The following is a 23,516-nucleotide window of genomic DNA, read 5'->3' on the forward strand; positions in this document are numbered from 1 at the left end:
CTGCAGCACTTCAGTGGCTGGAAACATCTGCCAGTTAGTAATGCCAAGTCCTGTCAGTTGTGTGAACATTGGACTCTCAGTACTGCACATGAAAGATGCATTCAACAGGAGGCAGTCACTGTGACAGAGCACTAATTATTAGACATGAGGAGCTACTCCACACATATTTGTATTCCTTTTCAGCTTGAAAACTGAATCCCAGACGCTATAAATTGACAAACACTTCACTGGAGGCTTCAGCCAGGAGAGGAAGGCAACACCTAGTGGGAGAGATTGTTTCCATGTAATTGCTCTGATGATTATCAAAATATCTGATTGTCTTCTTCCACTACAGGACTTGACTTGTGAACCCTGCTTACTGATTTCTTATTATTTAAGAAAAAATAAAATGAAACAACTGTTTACTAATAATTTATAATAGAGGCACTGAAGAAATCAACAGGAGTTGTAATCGCAAGCAGTTTTGCAGTATAGTTTATATTTTTATGTTTTTAAGTTTTCTATGTTTAAATCAGCATTATTCATATGGCCACTAGGTGTCTCCCTTCACTGCACATGTTTAAACCTTCTGCCCATCTAAACTCAGTAGAACAGAATCCTGGGGGTGCTCGCATTGTATGGTCAGCTCTCCTGTCACACAGCACTAAGATCTCTGTAACTACACAGTAACATTATACTGACTAAATTGTTACATAACAAAGAGCATTGTCTCCTGCTAAGCTGCAGAGCTGATAATATAATTAGCAAAAGGTAATAATATAATTAGCCTAAGTTAATTGCCCTCAGTTGCCCCTGCATGATGAACAGGTGTTTTTCCTTATGTGAGTATACAAAGGACTGGGACTTCCTGTGTTTGGACCCTTTTTTGAACAGAGAAAAGACCAAATATCAGCACAGAGGGAGCATGGAGCATAGTTTATAAATAATGTTAATTTAAACATAGAAAACTGAAAATAAAAAAGCAAATCTATTGTAAAACTGCTTAGGATCACAAGCCCTGTTGATTTCTCAAGAAAAAAAATTGCTAAATGTATGCTTTAAGGCTATGTTCCCGCTACATATAAACAATGGTCATTATTTGGCACTCAAAACAACGTCTTCAGTATCAAACAGTCGTAATTTTACATGAAAAATTGCATTGAAGTCTATGGACAACGGCCGAAAACAAATGAAATTAACATATTTTTGACGGCCGTAGCCAAACAACAGCCGCTGTTCAATGCATTCTGTGAAACAAAAGCTGTTGTTTGCATTGACTACAATGCAAATTACTGCATTATGAAAAGAATGTCTATTTTTTTAGTTGAAGACAACGGCCATTCTTTTAATAAAAAGTTTGGTGTGTGAACATAGCCTAAACATGATTATTGCATTACATTTGTTACCAATAATGCAAATAAAGAATTATATGAAATTATATTTTAAAGTAACTTTGTCCTCGGGAACAATATGTAGGAAATTATGTACTGTACCTGTAAATATGAACATTTATTTTGCTTTTGGACTGAAAATCAGTAATGGTGAATAATGGTTTATTACGTTGGGAGCTGCAGAAATCTGTATGCAGTATTCTCTATCTAGAAGCCAGCAGTACAGGCCATCAAAATGTGTTGTGTAAAGTACAAATTTAGGACAGAGGGACTCAACCTAGGAAGTAAAAAAACGTTATGAAAGATTTCCCCCGACCTGGACAATACTGAAACAACATGCTTCAATTAGGGGGGTGGGATGCAAATATGTAGAGAGGCAAGATGCTTTTATGCATAGTGCTAGGGGTGTGTTACTCTGTTACCTTATTTTATGCCTAAAGCTAAGTGCTCATACTGGCACATGTGGAGGCGCCAATGTCCATGTGCTGTGGCAAATGGCTGCATAATATTGCATGTTGATTTTGCTGGTAAGATTAAGGTGTTGCTAGCAAAATCTGAAACATGAGGTCCGTAACTAAAAATGTAATCGATTTTCATAGTAGAGCTATCCTAACTAGAACATTATATGTTCACGCAGTATTTTTGCTCAGTATTGTGGTCAGTATTTTGTAACCAAAACCAGGAGTGGATTGAAAACATGAAAGGCTATGTTTACACACTGCTGAAATTAAATAGATGGCCACCATTAAATGGCAAATAACGTCCGTTATCTTAAAACAACAGCTAAAGGCTGTGTTCACACACTGTTAAAACTGAGTGGACGGCCCCCAATAACAGCCATTAATATAATAATAATTTTTTAAAATTTTTTAAAAATATAAAACGCTACTTAAAAAAAAATGGTGTAAGAACATAGCCCAAATCCGCTCCAATGTTTTAAGAAAAAAGTTTGATGTAACTAAAGCTAAAATATAAAAATCGATTTACAAATTTGCATTGAATATATGAGACAGCTTTCATCTCAGCCCATCTACAACAGCTAATATTTAACTTGGACATTGGTGATTGTTTTTATTCTAATGCATTGTTTAGTAAGATGTCAGTGCCATTCATCCTGTATATCTGTTATTCCTCCTTCTGATCTGTCATCAGTCTTTTAACATTTAATTATAGCAGAACGTGTTTTCAGACAGGTTCAGTGAGTGCATTAGAAAGTGCTGACACTCTCCCAGCATGAACAACACAGATTACTCATTCTGTTAAGCACATTATACCCAGCTATCAGACAATATAGACAGCGATGAGGGGGAATTACATTATAGAGGTTACAGTGCTGGAATACAATGACATATTGGGTTTTATCACTTGCTTTACAGGGTACAGGGAGCTATGAATCACAGCATTTACAATGTCAAACCGTAACCTGAATGTACACAATGTGATTTGTAAATTCTTTTTCAATACAAATAATAGATGCTGAGAAGTCTTGAGTGCAATTCTGCAGACAGCGCTTGTCAGAACTTGGGTGACAACTGCTTTCTAATGTCTATGTGATTAGGTGAGTGACCAGAAGAGTGACTGACAGGGCTGGGAGCCAATGGCTCCTTGCCCTATCAAACACAGCGTTGCATTTTAATATATGCCCTCCTGATAAGAAGCTACAGTATACATTTAGAGGGCTAGGCTCAGCACCCAGTGCTACTTTGCTAAATATAGGATGTCCTATAGTGTCTGGACCTATTTTCCAGCATGTACAGCCTCAAGAATTTTTCCAGGCTCCGTAAGACCCTATGAAATGTAATTTTAAGGGGTGCACTTTAGGTCTGGTTAAAGGTGCCATTTAGAAGGGCGTAAGCACAAAAATCATCAATAATAAAATAGTCCTTAGCACACTAGTAAATGCATAATGGTTTCAGTTTATTTACAACGTGATTAAGGCCAAACCAGTCAAATAATATTTACAACAGCATTTATCTGGTGCAAAACGTTTGATAGTTTTTGTATGTGACAAGTGCATGTTTTGACCCGCCCTGGGTCTTTCTCAATGTTTCTGCAGAGAATTACTAGTGTGCTAAGGGCTCTTTGTTCTTGACAAATGAACGATATGGATCAGGAAATCTATCTGGATTTCCTGATAAGAAATAGATTTTCCTGATGTGTGCATGGGACAATTGGCAAAACTGGTGCAAATAAAGGCTATGTTCACACATGGTATTTCTGACAGTCTTTTGGTCAGTATTTTTTCAAACAAAACCAGAAGTGAGTTGAAAACACAAAATGGCTATGTTCACACAACATTGTTTTTAAGTAAAGAACGGACACGGATTGCAATGGAATCAGCATCCGTTCTTTACTGCAGAGTCGATGTACACAGATCGTCATTTTAATGCTCGTTCTTTAGAACGGGCGTTAAAATAATGTACATGCTTATTAGCTGTTCACACAATGTAAAGTGCAGCAGCAGCCGCACTTTGCATTGTAGTAAATGGTTAATTGATTTGCGGGCACATCTGACAGAGCCCACAAGTTAAAGTTAAAAGAAGAACGTTCCTGTAGCCCATACAAAGGTATCAGCTGCAGGAATGTCCTGAATGCAGCCCGGGAGTTTAACTTTGCAAAGGACGCTGTTAAACGCTGTGTGAACATAGCCAAAATGTGCTAATATTTCCATTATAACTTTGCCCAGTTCCATTTCTGATTTTGTTTGAAAAAATACTCACCAAAAGACTGATGGAAATATTATGTATGAACATAGTGGAACAATGGCCCACTATCAAATTACATTTTAAAAGAACTTAGATCGGTGCTGTACTCTACTTTTCCCATGCCCTAGTTTTTTTAAATCATACCCATTCTCCTTTCTACTTTTTAAAATGCAAGGAACAATGTAGAAAAAAAGTTCTGAATTCACAAGGAAGGTGTCCATTTAAGATAACAGTAGTCATCACGGGCTGCCATACCGGGTGGGGCCACTTCTAATGAAAAGATGTCCCAAGGTGGAGAATTACGAAATGAGCACTTTATAAAGCATCAGTTGAATGTGTTCTCTCCATATTAACTGAGAGTTAAATTTATCAACAAATGTCAGAATCATCTATTTGCTCAAGTTCTCAGCTTCTCGAATGCCTCTCCTGTGGCTCTATGTGCCTGCAAATGGAGATTAAAACAATACTGGTGTAATCTTTTGCCAGCATGTTCTGCAGCCCGATAAGCATCTGTGTACCGCACCAAAACTCACAAAGGTTTGGAATCTCATAAAATGAAAGTATATTTTACTCAATACAACATAGAGATGGAATCGCCTATATTTTTCTTGGCATCTGGTTTCGATAATATCAATCTGGCGAAAAATAGCCAAGTGTATTTTTGTAACAGGTGCAGCACGTAATGCTATACATTTTAGCCATATCGTGAATATCGCAAGACCACTCTTAGACAAATTGTCAACATATGCAAGGAAGATAAGATTACGGGCCACATGAAGAAGAGCACAGAAATAAATCAAGGTCTGTCATGTTTCGGCTTGAAAAATATCCCCTTAATGACATTAGTGAGGCATGAAGCCACCAGTATACCAACAATATAGCATAGCACAGCCTTCCTTAACTATCCAGAACAAAACTAACAGATCTATTCATCAAGCTCAGATGTGGATCATCAGCTAATTCCCACTGTTAAATTGCTATTACATTCAAGGACAGTTACTGCCAGAAGCCTAGGAAATTAATAGCAGCTCTTGACAAATAATAGCATGGTTTGGAAAGATACCCTCATTTATGAAATGGCTTTAAAATATGCAAGATATGCAAAGACTAAACAGTTGTTAAAAGCTTAGGGATAGGCTCACACAGGGCAATTTTGCTAATGAGAGTCAGGCCACGACTGTTTGACGTATTTTTGGACGACCATTATTGCGTGCCTATTTCAAAACAATGCCGGATGTTTTTAAATAACACCCATTATTTGGACGGGAAATGACAGCCAACCAAAAAAGACATTGTGTGGTCATGGCTTCAGGCTATGTTTCTAGTATCTGTTTTGGGGCCTTTTCTGGGGGCATAAACCATCCTCTAGTTATCACACTTTACGTTTTACAGCTGTAATTATTATAACCATAAAAAGTATTGGACCTATTTTTCAGACATTTATATTCCTATATAGGATGTAAATTGGGACATATATTAGGCCATCAATAGGCTTAAATATGCCTCTAGTTAAAACAAAAATGTTTCTTAAGTTACAGCTTTTGCTTCAGCCAAAAATGTTAACAAAATTAAAACATTTTTACTCAAAAAGTTGCCCAAAAACATTGTATGCACACAGCCCAAAGCTCTTATTTTTCATCCGGTTCTTGATTTGGTTAAAGACATCAACAAAATTTTTAAAAGAAATCTTCATTTTTGGAACCTACATGTATTAAGTAACATAGTTAATAAGGTTGAAAGAAGACAAGTGTCCATCAGGTTAAACCTAGGGAAACCCTACTGTGTTGATCCAGGGGAAGGCAAAAACCCCTATAAGGCAGATGTCAGCAATCCTGTAATATACATTTATTATTGAACTAGCTCACTTAATCCAATTATAAGGGAGGGCAGCTGCAGGGAACTCAAATTCCCCGCACCACTGCTGCGGCTTATCTGCTGTGTTACAGAGACAATTTAAGGCTGTCATATTCTGATACCTGGGAGGGAAATGACATGAATAGTATTGACATTATTGGACATATTAGACCATGTTCACACTAGCTCTATGACTTTCATTATGGAAACCATTTTCCCATAAAGGATGTGTTATGTGTTATGTGTAATTGTCTGTAATGTAATTTTGTAGTGTGATAGTCAGGAAAAAAAATGAGAGAAGTGGAACATGTGGCCTTTCTTTAAAGGGGTTGTCTGGGATAACACAATTCATAGGCTAAAATTGTTAATCAGCTGGGTGCCAACACCAGACTCTCCTGCTCCATTCAGTTCCTTGCCTGCACTACAATAAGAATGGAGCTGGAAGCAGTTGGCTCTGTTTGCTTTGTAGCCATGGCACCTATGTACTGCAGCCTCGGCTTCTATTGAAGTGAATAAGAGCCACGGCTGCAGTCCATACCGAACAGGGAACAGTGCCAACTGCTAGTGACTCAGTTCTTACTGTAGTAATTCTCTATTATTATTATTATTATTATTATTATTATTATTATCGATGCTTAGTTGCTAGAATTAGGGACTCTCCTCGGAATCCTGCCTGCCTAACTGTCTCAATGTGATGTGTTGCTCGCCTCAAAGAATTGACGGGATTCCGAGTAGAGTCCGCAGCAGCTTCTGCTCATAATTTCCACCTATTTTGCTCAGTATGAACATACCTTTATGGTAGACAGAATATTGCAGACATAACACCGATGCTTAAATGCAGGCTGAGGCTATGTTCATATATGACTTTTTTTTTCCATAATTTATTCTCAAAATTACAGCCATCTTTTTGATTTCCAAATGAAGTCTGTCATTTCGCGTTTTGGGGCCCCATCATTACAATGACGGTTGTTTTTACATTATTCTAGTTCAGGTGGACTGATTGGCCCTTTGGGGTTTTTTTATTTAAAAAGTCTATTAAATTTAATAGTAAAGATGGTAAGAGGACGGTGAAAAAAAAAACTGTATTAACAAGTAAAAATAACGTCCGTTGTTTGCAAAAGACGTCCGCAAACAACGTCCCTCATTTAATACACGGTGGTCATTCCATTGACTTCAATGCATTGAGGTCAACAATGAGGTAATGATGGACATTATTTTAAAAAGCAAAAGCAAACGCCTTTTTTTTTTTACTTAGTGTGAAAATAACCATAGGCTATGTTCACTCTACGTTTTTCCTCTACGATTTTGAAAAGAAAAAGTTATGTCCATTGTGGTAAGTTCATAATGAAATCTGTCATTTGGCTGTTTGGCCGCCAGTCAGTGCAATGACAGCTGTTGGTACATTATTCTAGTTTGGGGTTACAAATTGGCCTTTGGGTGTGTCTTTAACTAAAAAGTCCATTGAATTTAAAGGGGTTATCCAGTGCGACAAAAACATGGCCACTTTCTTTCAGAGACAGCACCACTCTTGTCTCCAGCTCAGGTGTGGTTTGCAATTAAGCTCCATTCACTTCAATGGAACTGAGCAGAAAAACCCCGCCCAAGCTGGAGACAAGAGTGGGGCTTTCTCTGGAAGAAAGTGGCCTTGTTTTTGTAGCGCTGGGTAACCCCTTTAATAGTAAAAACGGTGAAAGACCAGTGAAAAAAGAAAAACTGTGTGTAAACAACTAAAAAATAATGTCCGGTGTTTGCAAAAGACGTCCAAAAATAATTGTCTTGATGATTATTTTGATGTCTGCGCTAACAACGTGTGAACATAGCCATACACTGTACCTTGATCATCTGAAAGCATTCGTGTTGTTTTAAAAGAAAACAGTGGACGTATAGAAGGTAACTAGTGATGAGCGAACTTGCTAACCGTTCGCGTTAGTCCAAACCCCAAAAACTTTGCATTTGGCTCGCGCTGTCTAGAGAAGTTGGATGCAGCCTTAAGGCTGCCAGGAAAACATGGATGCAGCTTATGGCCTATGGCTGTATTCATGTTTTTTAGGACTCCCTAGGGCTGCATCCATCTTCTCCAGGCAGCTTGAGTCAAATGCCTATTGTTTGGGTTTGGACGAACTTGAACGTCCGCCAAGTTTGCTCATCAACAAAAGTAATACGTAAAAAACTGAAATGGCTTCTCCACCACTGAGACCAAAACTTTCTACCACATTCTAACTAGAGGGATGCGTTCCACATGGCTGATTTCTTTTTAATAATCACTGTCATTTCACTAAAAGCAGGCCGGCAAGTAAGGGCTGGCATATGATTGCTTACTAATTGCAATCCTGTTTTTCCTTTCTCATCCATGATCCTTGTAATTGCTGGTGGGTTTTCAGTAGCTTTGCAGGTATGTCACATTACTCCCTCTTTGAAGAAACCCTATCATACAAAATATTAAAATTGGTTGCAAATGTCTTTGCTTTGCCAAATGTCGAAGTCTGACAACTTTCTACTATCTTTTCTAAACATTTCAAAAGGTATAAGTCAAATGTAGAAAAATGTGCCTGTTCTGCCATTCACTTATCTAATCTTCTGACTGCTAAGAGATAAAAGCAGTTTGATATTAAACTGTCAGTTTTCTATGAAGATGCTAAGTGCTCATCCCCGTGTACCTGACAACTGCCTACTAAAAGTGAAAGGAATTTAGAAAAATGGTTGACAAAATATTTAGCTTGAAGTGTAACTGTTGTAACAAAAAAAACAAAAAACTTTCTGGAGCGGTGACGAGATGAGTTCTCTTTCCACGGTGCACAGCTATTTCTCATTAACTCTATTTCAGGGGGTCGGATCAGAGCTGTTTTAAAACAGTTACTCCTCTCTGCTATGCCATGACATAGTGTTGGTGAAAGTACACTGGATTTTGGCTTTGAGTTGGGGAATGATTTACAGTACACTATTCCAGCTGGCATGTTTGGAAGAGGTTCCCATTGCACTAAACTATGGAGATGAGAGGGAAGCATTGATTTGCCTTTTTTAAGGGGCAATTTACAGTACAACCTCTGGAGAATGGAGAAAGGCCAACAGTGCATGTACACAGCCCAGGCTTGCCCTTCCCCTCTTCTGCACATAGCTTTAGTGAAGCACTGCCCCCACTTCTGTCTTGTTGTTACTAGGGATCGATTTTTCCTAACAAGTAGATTACAAAGGAAGTTGATGCCTAGTGGACAAGACTGTGAAGTTTTTTTTCTCTGGGGTAAGAAGTCATTTTGGTTACTAAAAGGTGAGGATTTACTGTACATTATTACATAGAGGAAAGTTATTTCAAGCAACACTGACCACTGATATATTAGTATAGGACTGATGACTGCTCCTATTTACACAGGCAATGTGGAAGGATTATTGAGCTCCACCAGACTTCAGGGTTAAAACAACTGCTAACTTGTTCTTATGGTCTTGATCCAGCATAAAGTCGGCCCACATTTTGCCATCTGTATTATGTCTGAAAGTCCAGGCCCCACGACATGTCTAAAGACACAGACTGGCAGCATCACAGGGATGCGGCGGACGCACATTACATTGAATATGCAAAAGAACACTGCAGAGACACCATCACATGTCTCGACGTCAGTGAACTAGCCAGACCTTCCCTCCGGGAAGGAACAACCAAGCCAAAGCGTTCTCCAGTCAAGGAAACCACCTCAGCAAGGTATCCATCCACAGACAGCTGTTTCGGGGTTTTTGCCCCTCATCAGTGTGGAGTAGGTTTCTGGCTAGTGGGAGCAATGACTAGTATGTGCATGCAAAAGGACGCTGGTTGACCTCAGGGAGATCAACCAAAACACCGCGGTGTTTTGGTTGATCTCCCTGAGGTCAACCAGCGTCCTTTTGCATGCACATACTAGTCATTGCTCCCACTAGCCAGAAACCTACTCCACACTGATGAGGGGCAAAAACCCCGAAACAGCTGTCTGTGGATGGATACCTTGCTGAGGTGGTTTCCTTGACTGGAGAACGCTTTGGCTTGGTTGTTCCTTCCCGGAGGGAAGGTCTGGCTAGTTCACTGACGTCGAGACATGTGATGGTGTCTCTGCAGTGTTCTTTTGCATATTCGATTTCCCAGGGGGCAATGTTCTAGAATACACTGACGTTGAGACACGTGATGGTGTCTCTGCGGTGTTTTGGTTGATCTCCCTGAGGTCAACCAGCGTCCTTTTGCATGCACATACTAGTCATTGCTCCCACTAGCCAGAAACCTACTCCACACTGATGAGGGGCAAAAACCCCGAAACAGCTGTCTGTGGATGGATACCTTGCTGAGGTGGTTTCCTTGACTGGAGAACGCTTTGGCTTGGTTGTTCCTTCCCGGAGGGAAGGTCTGGCTAGTTCACTGACGTCGAGACATGTGATGGTGTCTCTGCAGTGTTCTTTTGCATATTCGATTTCCCAGGGGGCAATGTTCTAGAATACACTGACGTTGAGACACGTGATGGTGTTTTGGTTGATCTCCCTGAGGTCAACCAGCGTCCTTTTGCATGCACATACTAGTCATTGCTCCCACTAGCCAGAAACCTACTCCACACTGATGAGGGGCAAAAAACCCCGAAACAGCTGTCTGTGGATGGATACCTTGCTGAGGTGGTTTCCTTGACTGGAGAACGCTTTGGCTTGGTTGTTCCTTCCCGGAGGGAAGGTCTGGCTAGTTCACTGACGTCGAGACATGTGATGGTGTCTCTGCAGTGTTCTTTTGCATATTCGATTTCCCAGGGGGCAATGTTCTAGAATACACTGACGTTGAGACACGTGATGGTGTCTCTGCGGTGTTTTGGTTGATCTCCCTGAGGTCAACCAGCGTCCTTTTGCATGCACATTACATTGAAGTGAATAGCTAATTGATTTGCGGGAACACCCAATGGTGTCTGCAAATCAATAGTTAAAGAAAGAACATTCTTGTGCAGATACAGAGGTATCAGCTGCAGGAACATCCTGAATGCAGCCTGGCGGTTGGCAGTTTAACAGTGTCCGTTGCTATGCAACAGACGCTGTTAAACATAGTGTGAACATAGCCTAAATATGTAACTGTGACTTACAGTATATCCTATAAGAATATTTTTTCTTAGTGACTTTTCTTCTACCAACATGGTGAGATTTTGCACCCAATGTTAGGGATTGGTGTCGCACTGCGCACACAACTTTGCTTTCATAATTGTGAATAATTCTTGCCCAATACATGAATCAGTCTTGTAAACAAATTTTCAGAAACCATATTCATGCATCTACCATAATTTATAACTGGTCCGGGTTGCACCTTCCTTCCTGTAATAGGCTGGGTACACACCAGTTTTTTTTCCCTATTTGCGAACGGATCCATCCATGTTGATTGAACAGATAAGCATAAACTGATGAGCAGACTGATGTGAACTGATTGCAAAATGTTCTTTTTAATTTTTTTTTTTTAATGGTCCATTTACATTTTTGACTTAAAACGTTGACTTTTCTACATCAGTTTGCATCAGTCGGCGTCTGTTTGGATATCAGTTTATTTGTCTTCTTTGGTTTCTCACTTCTGCGCATGCTCTGTGTCAAAACTGATGAAAACTGATAACTTCCAAATGGATGTAAATTGAAATACCTTCTGTTTAGATCTGTCCTCATTGACTATAATGTAAAAAAAAAAAAAAGAAGTGCACTGTCCGTATGTGTTCCGTTTTTTTAATGGATAAAAAAAGGTGCATGCAGGATTTTTTTTCCTTAAAAAAAAAACTGAACACAGAAGGTATACATGCAAACGGAATAAAACTATGACAAATGGAGCGCAATAATACATAGAAATGAATGGCCGGTTGGATCAATATCTCTGATTCACTTTATTTCCTTGAAAAACGGAACAGTTTAACAAAACTGTGTTGGAGATAATAACGCCAGTGTGAACCTAGCCTTAGTTACAGAATTGTCTGGCTCCTTCTGTTTTGCAGCTTACAGGATGGGCTTTCCCACTTCACTAATACCCTTTCCCAAACCCTCAATAACTTTCACATGAATGATCAATAAGCTCTTTCAAGCTTGGGTTTGGCTTTGTGTGTGGCCTTAGTCTACAATGACCTGCGATGTATCTGTTGGTATTACTACTGTCTAAATTCCCTGCTGCTGGCTTTGTCAGAAGAAACTACTGCTGTCACAATACAAGAACAAGTTCTAACTGTTGTGACACTTCATTTGTCTGGGCAGCAGTATGCTTGAAAGGACGGCTGCCCTGTTTTAGTGGAAGTATGTCAGACAATCCAACCCAGTTAGGCAAATGAGTTGTGACATATTAAATCATGCTTGAACTCTGAGAGCAAAAATAATGTAGAAACAACTCTGAAAGACCAGGAAAATAAATAAATAATGGGCTCTATAGAAACCCGCTCATGGCACATAGTGAAAGCTTTGTCTTAGGGACATAGAATGCACTTGTAGGTTGTACTTACAGTAACATAGAATATTAATGAGGTGATATAATATTCATATTTTTATGAAAATATAAAATTGCTGGGAAATGGGAAATGTAGATGTGAGTACAGAGTTGATGCATTGTCCTGTTTTGTTGTCTTTTTACATGGTATACAAATGTCATTTTATACCTATATTTAATAAGTATATGTATTAGTATAATACATGAATATAACATGATTGTATTTTTAACCTGAAAAAAGAAATGGTAGTGCTAAGGATATGAAGAAGGACTTGTTACACATCTACAGGACAGATATTATTGACCCTGTAATATGTAAATGTCTTTGTAATATCAATGTACTACTATAGTCATGGTTTTCTTAGAAATCATCATGTCCTCTTGTCTTGTGTAATTTAAAAAGAATTGTCATTTAGAAAACCTTTGACATGTCACAAGGACATCCCAAAAAATAGTAAAGTCCAACAGCACCGTGAGAAAACTTCCTATTGTAAGTAGAGGGTGAATTGAATGTGAATACAGTATATAGTGTAAAATGTTCAACATCATCTCAAGTTGTCAAAATAATCTTCAAAGCTTTATTACATTTCCTAGTACATTTCCAAACAGGTATTCATCAAGCATTCATTAGGCAGGTGCAAGCATTTACATATATATCAGTAACTAAGTAACTAATGCAGTAAGCAATGGAAAGCTGGGTGGCTAGTGAAACACACATTTAGGTAAACATAAGAACACAAAAATAAAATCCATGTGGTACATCATAGAAAGTGACCTAAAAAATAAAGCATTCCGTCCCTTTTGTAAGTAGAAGTATAAAGTTTCATGGCTTGAGACTGCAATTGTTCTTTAGTGGACAAGGACTGGAGTTGTAGTGTGTCTTGTACAAAACTTGAATAAAATTCTGCCACGGACATAAGATAAGACTGACGGCCGTATGACCATTCAGCCATCAGTTATTGAAGGCGTATGGTCACCTTTACCCAAGCACTCAGTGAATGAAAGTGAATGGTGCCAATTCGATATTGGAAGGCTGACTCCAGAGGGGTTACTCCATACCGGTATTAGGTGGCCAATACTGAGCAGAAGCCCTTGAAATGTACATTGCTGCGGTCTGAGTACACTGATCATCATAGCCACAGTATTGATATTTTGATTATAGAGCCCGGGCTGTCATTTTCTTATCCTATTACATCCTGCCACGTAATAGATGGGCAGGTATCCACCTGACGATTGGTGGGATTTTGATACATGCGCTATGAGTTTTGTAGCAGGCCAGCTACTTACAGCCTGACGGGTGTTTTCACACAATGTTACCTATACCTCGTTTAGCCATATGATGACGTCAGGGTGAGTGGTATTTACTGTTTCTTAATGAGAAATTATTAATCAGGATCTTTTGATCAAATACTTACATGAACTGCATTACAGGAGGATGCGTTTTTCAATATGGACTTCATTGTCCACACAAGATGTATGCTTCTTTGATTATTTTTATACACATGATTTGATGATATTTTTACACCTTCTTCACTTTATTAATTGATTTGTGTATCAATTATCTTAATTCCTTACACTTGTATATATACTACTCTGTTTGGCACATGTATTGCACAGCTTGATAATGACTCTATTGAGGAGTTGAAACGTTGCTCACTGCCTGGTGAAATAAAAAGCACATTTATTTGAACCTTATCTGGAGTGATGCGGTGACCTTCTATTGCTAGATAGATAGATAGATAGATAGATAGAAGCAAATTATGTAGGAGCTGCCAACATAACCGCTATAGCACTACTTTATTATGGCACAGCACGCCACAGACTGTCTATCACTGGACAGCAATGTACACATCCACCACTAACAATAAAGTACTGTATGCTTTGCCCCTCACTCCACAGCCATAAGTCCGCTGTGCTTTAAAGAAACACAGCCAGCAGGTGCAATATTGTAATGACAAGATGCACCACCATACTACTGTTGGCATGTGCTACATCTCTATGTACACTTCCATGGAGATTGTTTCCTCATGGTTATCATTTAGCTATCCAGGTTTCCGGTTTCCTCCCACACTCTGTAAGCATTCTGATAGGTTAAGTAGTTTCTTACGAAATTGGCCCTAGTGTGTCTGAGACAGGGAAATAGGACCAAGAACAACTTCCAATGCTGCAAAACATTTTGTTGCTCCAGTACATAGTCAATGGAAAATATCTATCTATGAACACACCATAAGTTACACATTGTGTCAAAAGCCTTGATTGCTATTCTTAAAGTCTATCTGACTTTTGTGACCCAGCCAAAAATGGAACCATTTGTCAGAAGAGAAGCGGTAATTATCCACCACTAATTGCACATTTCCATCTGATTACCATAGAAAGTGTTCCCACATTCTATTAGAATAACCCTGCTTTGTAGGACTCATCAAGTTCATTTCTGTGATCTCTGATCTCTTTATGAAAAGCATATGGCTAGGATATTTTAACTCTGAACGCTGCAGGTTGAAAGGGTAAAACAAATCAGTAAATCAGAATATAAAGTGAAAAATAAAATAATCAGGCCCTTGAAATACTACACTGAGGTCTTTGTGGGCTCAATAGAGCGACTTCTAAAATAGTAAATGACCTTTTAATCATTACTCTAAATATACTTTAACTTCGGCGAAGAAAGGGCTATTATTACTTGATGGTTTTTGAGAGACTTGTCAAAGTCTACGTCCCCGGGGAAAGGTATGGACATCACAAAGCGACCTAAACTCCGAGCTTGTAACCTCATGTGAAAAGAACAGTAATTGAATCAGCATGAAATTTTCAAATGAAAGCTTATTCAAGGTAAGACTGTATTCTTTGTAACAAAGAATAAACATCTAAAAATTAGTAGTGTAGATCCCGCATTGTTTGGGGTCCATAGGGTTAGCAGCTCAATGCTCTAGGTACAGGGTCTCTACAGTTTCAAGCGTATCTGTTGCAATTTTTTTTTATTTTTTAAAAAGACATCAACAGCAGTTTTGCAATAAACCATTTTTTTTTTTTTTTTGTTTTATAAGACACACTTTTTACCCCCCAAAGTGGGGGAGGGAAACTCAGTAAGTCTTATAAAGCGAATAAAGAACTCCATCCACTGTCACCTACCTAATGTAAAGACATGCGCCCCATGTTGCCGCTGCACTCCAGCCTCTAGCACCAGGCTCCACAAGTCTCTGAGCTTTATCTAGCCTCTAGCACTAGGCTCCACAGGCTGCCATGCTTAAGCTTTTAGCAGCCCCAGCCTCCACAAGCTCTACAGTCTGCTGCGTTCCAGTCTCTAGAACCAGCCTCAACAGACTCCACAGGGCACCACACTCCAGCCTCAACAGGCTGAAAACCAGGCACTTCTAAATAGCAAGAGTAGAGAAAGCTGCAGCGCACAGATATGGGAGAAGATCTATGCAGTGGCTGCATAAGCAGGTGTCTGGATTCCCTAAAAATCACGCCCCCCCATGTTTTTCAGACACAAAGCCCACCATTAGCACCATGTCAGTGACCCTACCAGTTGCAACATATAGGGTAAGTACAGCTTTCACACATCTGTTCATCATGCAGGTTGTATATAAACTGAGGACTAATTATATTACAGTGGTACCTTGGTTTAAGAGTAACTTGGTTTAAGAGCGTTTTGGTTTAAGAGCTCACAATTTTTCAAAATTGTGACTTGGTTTAATAGCATTGCTTTGGTTTAGGAGCTCCCTGTACTGGGTGGGAGGGGGGAGTGGAGGAGGGGCATGGTCTGCATAGCGGGGTATACAGCCCTGTACTCTGACCAAGGATGTCTCCCTCACCTTCCAAATCATAGCAGATCCACTTCAGGCTGGGGTTTGCATCAGGGGACAGGACTGTGGGGGGGTAATCTCTTCATAGCTGTAACCCCTCTCTCCCCGGACAGAGAGCTCTGCTATACTGTGCGCACATCTGCCCTGCTCATTCCTTCTTACTCCCTGCAGTCTCTGTCAGCCCTTGTGTTTCCCATCCTCTCCATTACTGTACAGTAACTTATAATTTAACATATTCTGCTGTTTCTGAATGTTTGTTTCATCTATTTTACATGTTATTTAGAATAATAAATAATTATTTTGGGGTGTGGAATCAATTGTCCGCATTTCTATGATTTCTTATGGGAAAATTTGCTTTGGTTTAAAAGTGGATTTGGATTACAAGCGCGGTCCCGGAACGTACCACTGTATTACCTTTTGCTAATCATATTATTAGCTATGCATTTTACCAGGGGACAATGCTCTTTGTTATAAAACAATTCAGTCAGTATAATGTCACTTTGTGTCTACAGAGGTCTTGGTGCTGTGTGATGGGAGAGCTGACCATACAATGCAAGCAGCAACAGGCTTCTTTGATAAAAAATGTGGACATGCCACAGTTGTACAAATACACAGGGAAGGGGAGACACCTAGAAGCCATATATATTGTTCATTTAAACATAGAAAACTTAAAAATAGAGTATATTGTAAAACTATGTGTAATCACTTGATTTCTTAAAAAAGAATTGTTTCGACAGTGCCGCTTTAAGAATTACACCAGATTTTTTTTTTACATCAAATAACTTGTTTTACTATAATCATTATGGTTCTTCCATTTTCCTTTTTTAGATAGCTGCAATAAAACACAAAATGTCAATAAAGGCCATGCTAGGGTGAGCTTCAGGTAAAGCATAATATCCATGAAATACGGCACATGCATCAGTTTGAGTAATGTCCTTATAGACAAATAATGGGTAATTCACTGTAAGACCTTCCAGGATTGAACATTACCGAGACACAGCTGCACAAGTGTCCTATGTAATAGACCTCACTGGTAAATTTGACTCTAATGGAGCAACTCGACTTTATGAGCTAGTAAGTGAACTGGGAAATCCGGGCTGACTAAAATAGTGCTGACAGTCACATTCTGTAAAACAAAAAGAGGGGTTACTAGAAAGTCTAGCTTGCTGAGAAGAATGTTTTTAAAAGGAGACATTTGATGATTCGGTGAAATCCCGTTGGGGCACGTGTATTAGACATTTTGAAGAATCTGTAGCTTATAACATTCATTTCTAAGCATTTTATTACCAATGTTTTTTGATATGATCTATAGATGGTAGTTATGGTGCAAATATGAGAAATTGTTATTTTACAGGTTTACCCTGGCATTAGAAGTTCACAGAGCAGGGCATTAGTAAAGGAATGGGAGGCCTCATGCAATTACCATGCTTGTCCCATATGCCTGAAGAATTATATGATATTCCAAGGTCCACAGAACAGAACGTAAACCTAGCGGTTGATGAAACTGCTGGACGTGCCCTAGACTGCATTGTTATACACTTCTCGGAGTTCCATATCCTGAGAATCCTGTGAGCCAGCGAAATGATAGGTACACAATAAAAGGAAAATACGAGAGATGATTGGGGGGCACTCATCATTAAAACTTGACTTTTACTTTCATCTCATTAAAAACATTTCATTTTCATCGGACGACTCGGACGCCAGCACCATGCGGCAAACGTGCGTTACGTGACAGCTGTTTCGCGTGCGTCAGCACGCTTCTCCAGACTGGAGAAGCAATGAAATGTTTTTAATAAGATGAAAGTAAAAGTCAAGTTTTAATGGTGAGTGTCCCCCAATCATCTCTCGTATCTTCACTATATGACTGGAATCTTTGGTTCTTGGTGAGGAGCACCCCAATATATGACTGTATTGGCAAAATGTCACAAGTCAAACAAACAGGATTTGTATTAATGTTTGTATTAATATTGTGGTAGTGCCGATTTCTCTTTCTGTGTTTACAAAATAAAAGGGTTATCCCACAAATGGACAAATTGTTAAAGGGGTTTTTCAGCATTAGGACATTTTTTTATATAATGCTGCCCTGCTGGAGAACATAATGCACATGCTATACTTATCAGTCTATGCTCCCCCGGTGTCCTCCACTGACTGTATTCACCACCACCTCCAAGATGCCAATCAGTGACTGAGACAGGACAGCACCATGGCCAGTGATTCGAGCAGGGCAGCATTAAACACAAAATATCCTTATGCTGGATAAGTCCCTTAAATGTAATTTTTAAGAATTTTTGGTGATTTTCTGTAAATACACAGTAATCCTGAAATTTTGCAGTTTACGTTCTCACCTCGAGGTCTAAAACTAAGCTGGGACTTCCTGTCCTGTCCGTGGTCATAAGGGGAGGCTGCTTTAAAGGGGTAGTGCGGCGGTAAAGAATTATTGACAGAATAACACACATTACAAAGTTATACAACTTTGTAATGTATGTTATGTCTGTGAATGGCCCCCTTCCCCGTGTCCCACCACCTCCACCCGTGTATCCGGAAGTGTGGTTCGACTCACGTGCCGACTCGTCTCCGATATTCAGTCTGCGATGCCGTCTTCGGACGGCCGGGCCGAATCCCTCTTCAGCGTCATTGGCTGGTCAGCCGCGATTGGCTGAGCCAAACTGTGCTCAGCCAATCGCGGCTGAGCATCTGATGACGCTGAAGAGGGCGGCCGGCATTTAGGACACTCGGAGGGATTCGCCCGGGTGTCCGAAGACGACATCGCAGACTGAAGATCGGAGACGAGTCGGCACGTGACAGGTATCTATAGCGCACCACACTTCCGGGTACACGGGTGGGGGTGGTGGGACACGGGGAAGGGGCCATTCACAGACATAACATACATTACAAAGTTGTATAACTTTGTAATGTGTGTTATTCTGTCAATAATTCTTTACTGCCGCACTAACCCTTTAAAGATCTATACAGAATTAAGGCGAAATGTGACACCAGTATATAGATAGCACCAGTATAAGACAATAGAAGCTCCCTGTGGAGTGACCTCTTCAAAGGTCACAAAGTATGCTAAGTAATGTTTCACTTTCATCTCAGTTGGTGAGGGACATGTATATTGTCGTCTATGTACATGCGGCTTGCTGTAAAGTATATCCCTAAATGAGTCAAGAGGGCAGCTCCCATAACAATGTAGAAAGACTTAAATAAAATAAAAAAAATACAATCATAAAATAGACTGGCTCAAATCTGTAAAAAAAATCAACAGTACTTGCATCCCATTGTAGAAATATATGTGTGCATAGCTTTGCACAATGTATGTTGGGATCCGTCTGAACCTTGTTATAATTGTGCCAGGGTTACTTTTACACTCTTAATTCTTCATATCTTTTATCATCTGATTACATGAATTAATATTACAGATCTGTCTTTGAAATAGGGGTTATTACCATACTGTAAATGAAAAGTAAAGGGCACTCATGTTTAAAATTCAAGTATTTTTTTCTTTTTCTATTATCTCACCAAGTTGATTCTTTTTAAGAATGTATTCAGGCTCATGGTAATAACCTTTACTGTTATTCCTTACTGTAACCCTTTCCTTGTCTTTTAATACAACTACAGTCGGAGCTGTACATTTCTTTTTTACTTCAGGTAGACAAGTAAAATTTGTAAAACCTATATATAACACTTAAGGATTATTTTTGCAGCACATCATTTTATATTTGTTTAATGTAGTGTAAAAATAAAAAGCAGATATACTCACCTACCCCACTCCCCCAAAGCTCCCAGTACCCACTGCTCTTGTCTGGTTCCTGTGAGGTGTTCTCCCCACAGGCCAATCGCAGGTCAATGATCTGCCCACTGATTAGCTAAGCGCAGAGTTCCTGATGGGACAACAGGCCAAAAGAATGACTTGAAAAAGTTATGTAGCCTAATATTTTACAAGTGTGCAATGTAGTAAAGCTGCAGTAGACTGGGGAGTTCCATTTGGCAAGGCATGTTGCTATAGACAAGCAATTATTTTATGCGCTTTACGAGTTACTTAGAGTTATGAAAAAAATGCAAAAATAAATATTCATCACCAGTTTCATCAGCAAAATGCCAACAGAGAAGAGGTTAAATACGCCCGATCACCGCAGTCAATTCTGTTACACTGTGTTAGCAGGCTGGACTTATTTTATTATCAATACTAAATAAAAATAAATTTTAAATCAACAAGTGGATAGCTCAATCAGTCATCATGATTAGGCAAGTTCTGCTGGAGCGGATATAATTACAATCTGACCTGTTTACAAACAATGAAGAGTGAAGGCGAAAATCATTGATCTGGAAGCAAATGTAATAAGCTTTTTAATTTCATCAACATGAGATGTTGCATCAAAATGCACAAATAAATTGAGATATACTCATTTGGCATTTGGTATACCGTATACTTGTACTGCTTTGTTATTCAGTATGTTTCACTTTATATGCCGGGTTTGTCAAAAATGTAAAATGACATTATACATTCTTAAAGGGGCATATACATTTTAGATGATAACATTTATTTCACATAAAAGAAAAACGCTCCACATCAACACCTTTTAAGAAAGCCAACCTTTATCCACACAAGATTATTATTTTTTTTATCCATTTTTCTATCTTCTATTTTCTGAACTCTTCTTTGAGAGGACCACCCATGTAGAAAATGTTTTTCCTAGAATTTTTAGGTAATGGCCAGAGATGAGCTAAATCAAGCACAAACTGCATTTGGTCCAAATGCCACAAAAATTCAGATTTCTTAAAATGCTAAATTTTTGTGATTGATTTTGAATTAAATGGGAAAGCATTAGGAAAGCATGGTCACTTTTTTCTCCAGAAACAACATGACTCTTGACTCCTGTTCAGGTGTGGTTTGCAATTAAGGTCAAATCACTTTAATGGAACTGAGTTGCAAAACCCCACCCAAACTGGAAAAGTGATGCTGTCTCTGCAAGAAAGTGGCCATGTTTTTCTAACAATATATAACCCCTTTAATTTCCCACCTTCTCATGTACACTGCCCGGAGGTAAGTGACGATTTTGTGTACTCTCTTTACATTCTTTACATTCTTTACATTCTATAGGCCAGGAACCCTGACCCCAACTCAGTCGTTCAGTCTACTGCAGCGGAGCAGGGACTTTGCACGGGCATACTTAAGGCAATTCTGGGGTCCTCTGGTTTTGAATCTGGATCCAAATCTGAAACAAATCTTTCTAATTTGCCGTATCTGACCTGAAATATTTTAACACGATCATTGTTTCATTGTAAAATAGACACTTACCTTGACAGGTATTGTTCTTTTCCTCATAGCCCTCCTTACACATACATTTTCCAATTGGAACAAGCCACTCCCCTTCAGCACTGCAGTGCATTTTCGGGGCCTCTTCTGTCACCGAATAGTTGACACACACTCCAGATACCTCCAAAAGCTGTGATGAATCTGATCCAGTGATGGTATCTTGGAAAAGTGCTAAGTTACGTACCACTGAGGGACATTTCTTATAGTACACGCGGACAGAAACTAGGGCAATACATGCTCCCACATCTTGGAAGGCAAGGTAGAAACCTTTCTTAGTCAATGGTCCAACATCTCTCACCTCTGTGTTAAGCTTCATGACCCTATCCCCCAAATCCAACTCTGTGAAGCTCTCATCAGCAGCAATAGTATCAATCTTAATATACTGATTTTCCCTTATATTTCTTCCATCTTCTTCATTTGATTCAAAATAATATACATTAAAAGTTTCTTTACAAGTACCAAGCCCTCCTGGAAGACTGTTGCAATCCCGTAATGTAAATTTGAGTTCAATGAAGAATCTTGACGCTCCTTCATTTGAGATCCAACTTGTCAAAAGCCAGTTGTTTTGGTTCTGTTCCATTACTTTGCAGACTTGATATGTATGTATTGGAGCATAGTTCTCATCGACCTCACCAATTTCTTCCCACTGCAGGAAAAACAAATAAAAAACACATTCATTCACAAATCAAACGATAAACTTTTCATATCAACTTTCATTCATAGTCATTAGGCCTATCTAAATAGTGGCTATGCTGTGCCTAAAATTTTTATTTGGGAGGGTTGTAGTAATTAAAAAAAAACAAACAAAAACAACATTATTGATCTACTGGACTGAAGTACTGTGATCTAGTTGTTGCCACAGGAGATGAGCTACAACTATGTCCTATGGGTATGGCTAGCTTACAGTGGTTATTCAATTCTATCTTTAACTGCCTAGTAAATGAACATATATTGGTAAATATAACTTATTTTTAACTTAATATTTTTTAATATAACTTGTTTTTTTGGCCATGTCTTTGATAAAAATCACCTGCTGTATTTTCTTTAGTTCAACGTCCTGTCTGGTGTACATCCTGTAATGGACTTCCTGTTCCTGTACAGGAATTCAGACAACTCTATTTGCCTCTAATTATACTTTCTTGGTTATATCCCTTCCCTCACAGTGTGAGGGAGACCACGTTTGCTGAATTGATTGGGTGTAAACGGAAATAGGAAGTCTGTAACACTATGTATCTTAAGGTCTTGATACACCTTAGGCCTTATTCACACATGCCGTAAATAAATCTGTAATTGTGGATCTACAATTACAGAGAGATTTGGGTCTCAATGGTTTCTATTTGGCTATTCACACTGTCCATACTTTTACAGATCCACAATCCGTAGACACAGACATAGAGGTCTATAAGAATGTCCATAACTTTTGCAGATCCATAATCTTTGTTAAAGAAACACCTGTAACATTGCAAAAAATGCGGATCACCTTAATTTAACTATCACTTTGTATGGGACCTCTAGAAAGGAAGTTGGGCTAATAAAGATAACAGAGCATAACGTTTCCATTAAAAGTGAAATTAAAGCATGACAAACTACAGAAAAGTTGTAAAATAGCTTTATTTACCTATATATGTTCTATTTTTAGACAGTTGAGAATAGATTTTATCATCAGAAAACCTCTTTGGGGCTGGTTTCATTTGCCCTTAACCCCTTTGGGACCAGGCTAATTTTCGGTTTTTGCGTTTTCGTTTTTAACTCCTTCTGCTTAAAAGGCCATAGCACTTGCATTTTTACACCTACGGACCCACATGAGCCCTTATTTTTTGCGTCACTAATTGTACTTTGCAATGACATGTGGAATTTTTGCATAAAGTATACTACGAAACCAGAAAAAAATTCAAAGTGTGGTGAAATTGAAAAAAAACCCGCATTTCTTTTATTTGGGGGGAATGTGTTTTTACCCCATTCGCCCTGGGGTAAAACTGACTTGTTATGCATGTTCCTCAAGTCGTTACGATTAAAACGATATATAACATG

The 23,516-nt window shown here is 39.0% G+C and overlaps 1 protein-coding gene across 1 annotated transcript in view; it reads right to left on the reverse strand.

The window, feature by feature from the left end:
- EPHA5 (EPH receptor A5) overlaps window positions 1–22,087 on the reverse strand; it is a 178,095-nt gene extending 156,008 nt beyond the window's left edge. The window contains exon 1 of the mRNA XM_069978056.1: window positions 21,468–22,087. Coding sequence (XP_069834157.1) covers window positions 21,468–22,065 — 598 coding nt within the window. The 5' untranslated portion in view covers window positions 22,066–22,087. The remainder of the gene's footprint in view (window positions 1–21,467) is intronic.
- Window positions 22,088–23,516: the final 1,429 nt, after the last annotated feature.

The sequence above is a fragment of the Dendropsophus ebraccatus genome, chromosome 7 (genome assembly GCF_027789765.1).
Source record: "Dendropsophus ebraccatus isolate aDenEbr1 chromosome 7, aDenEbr1.pat, whole genome shotgun sequence".
Lineage (NCBI taxonomy): Eukaryota > Metazoa > Chordata > Amphibia > Anura > Hylidae > Dendropsophus > Dendropsophus ebraccatus.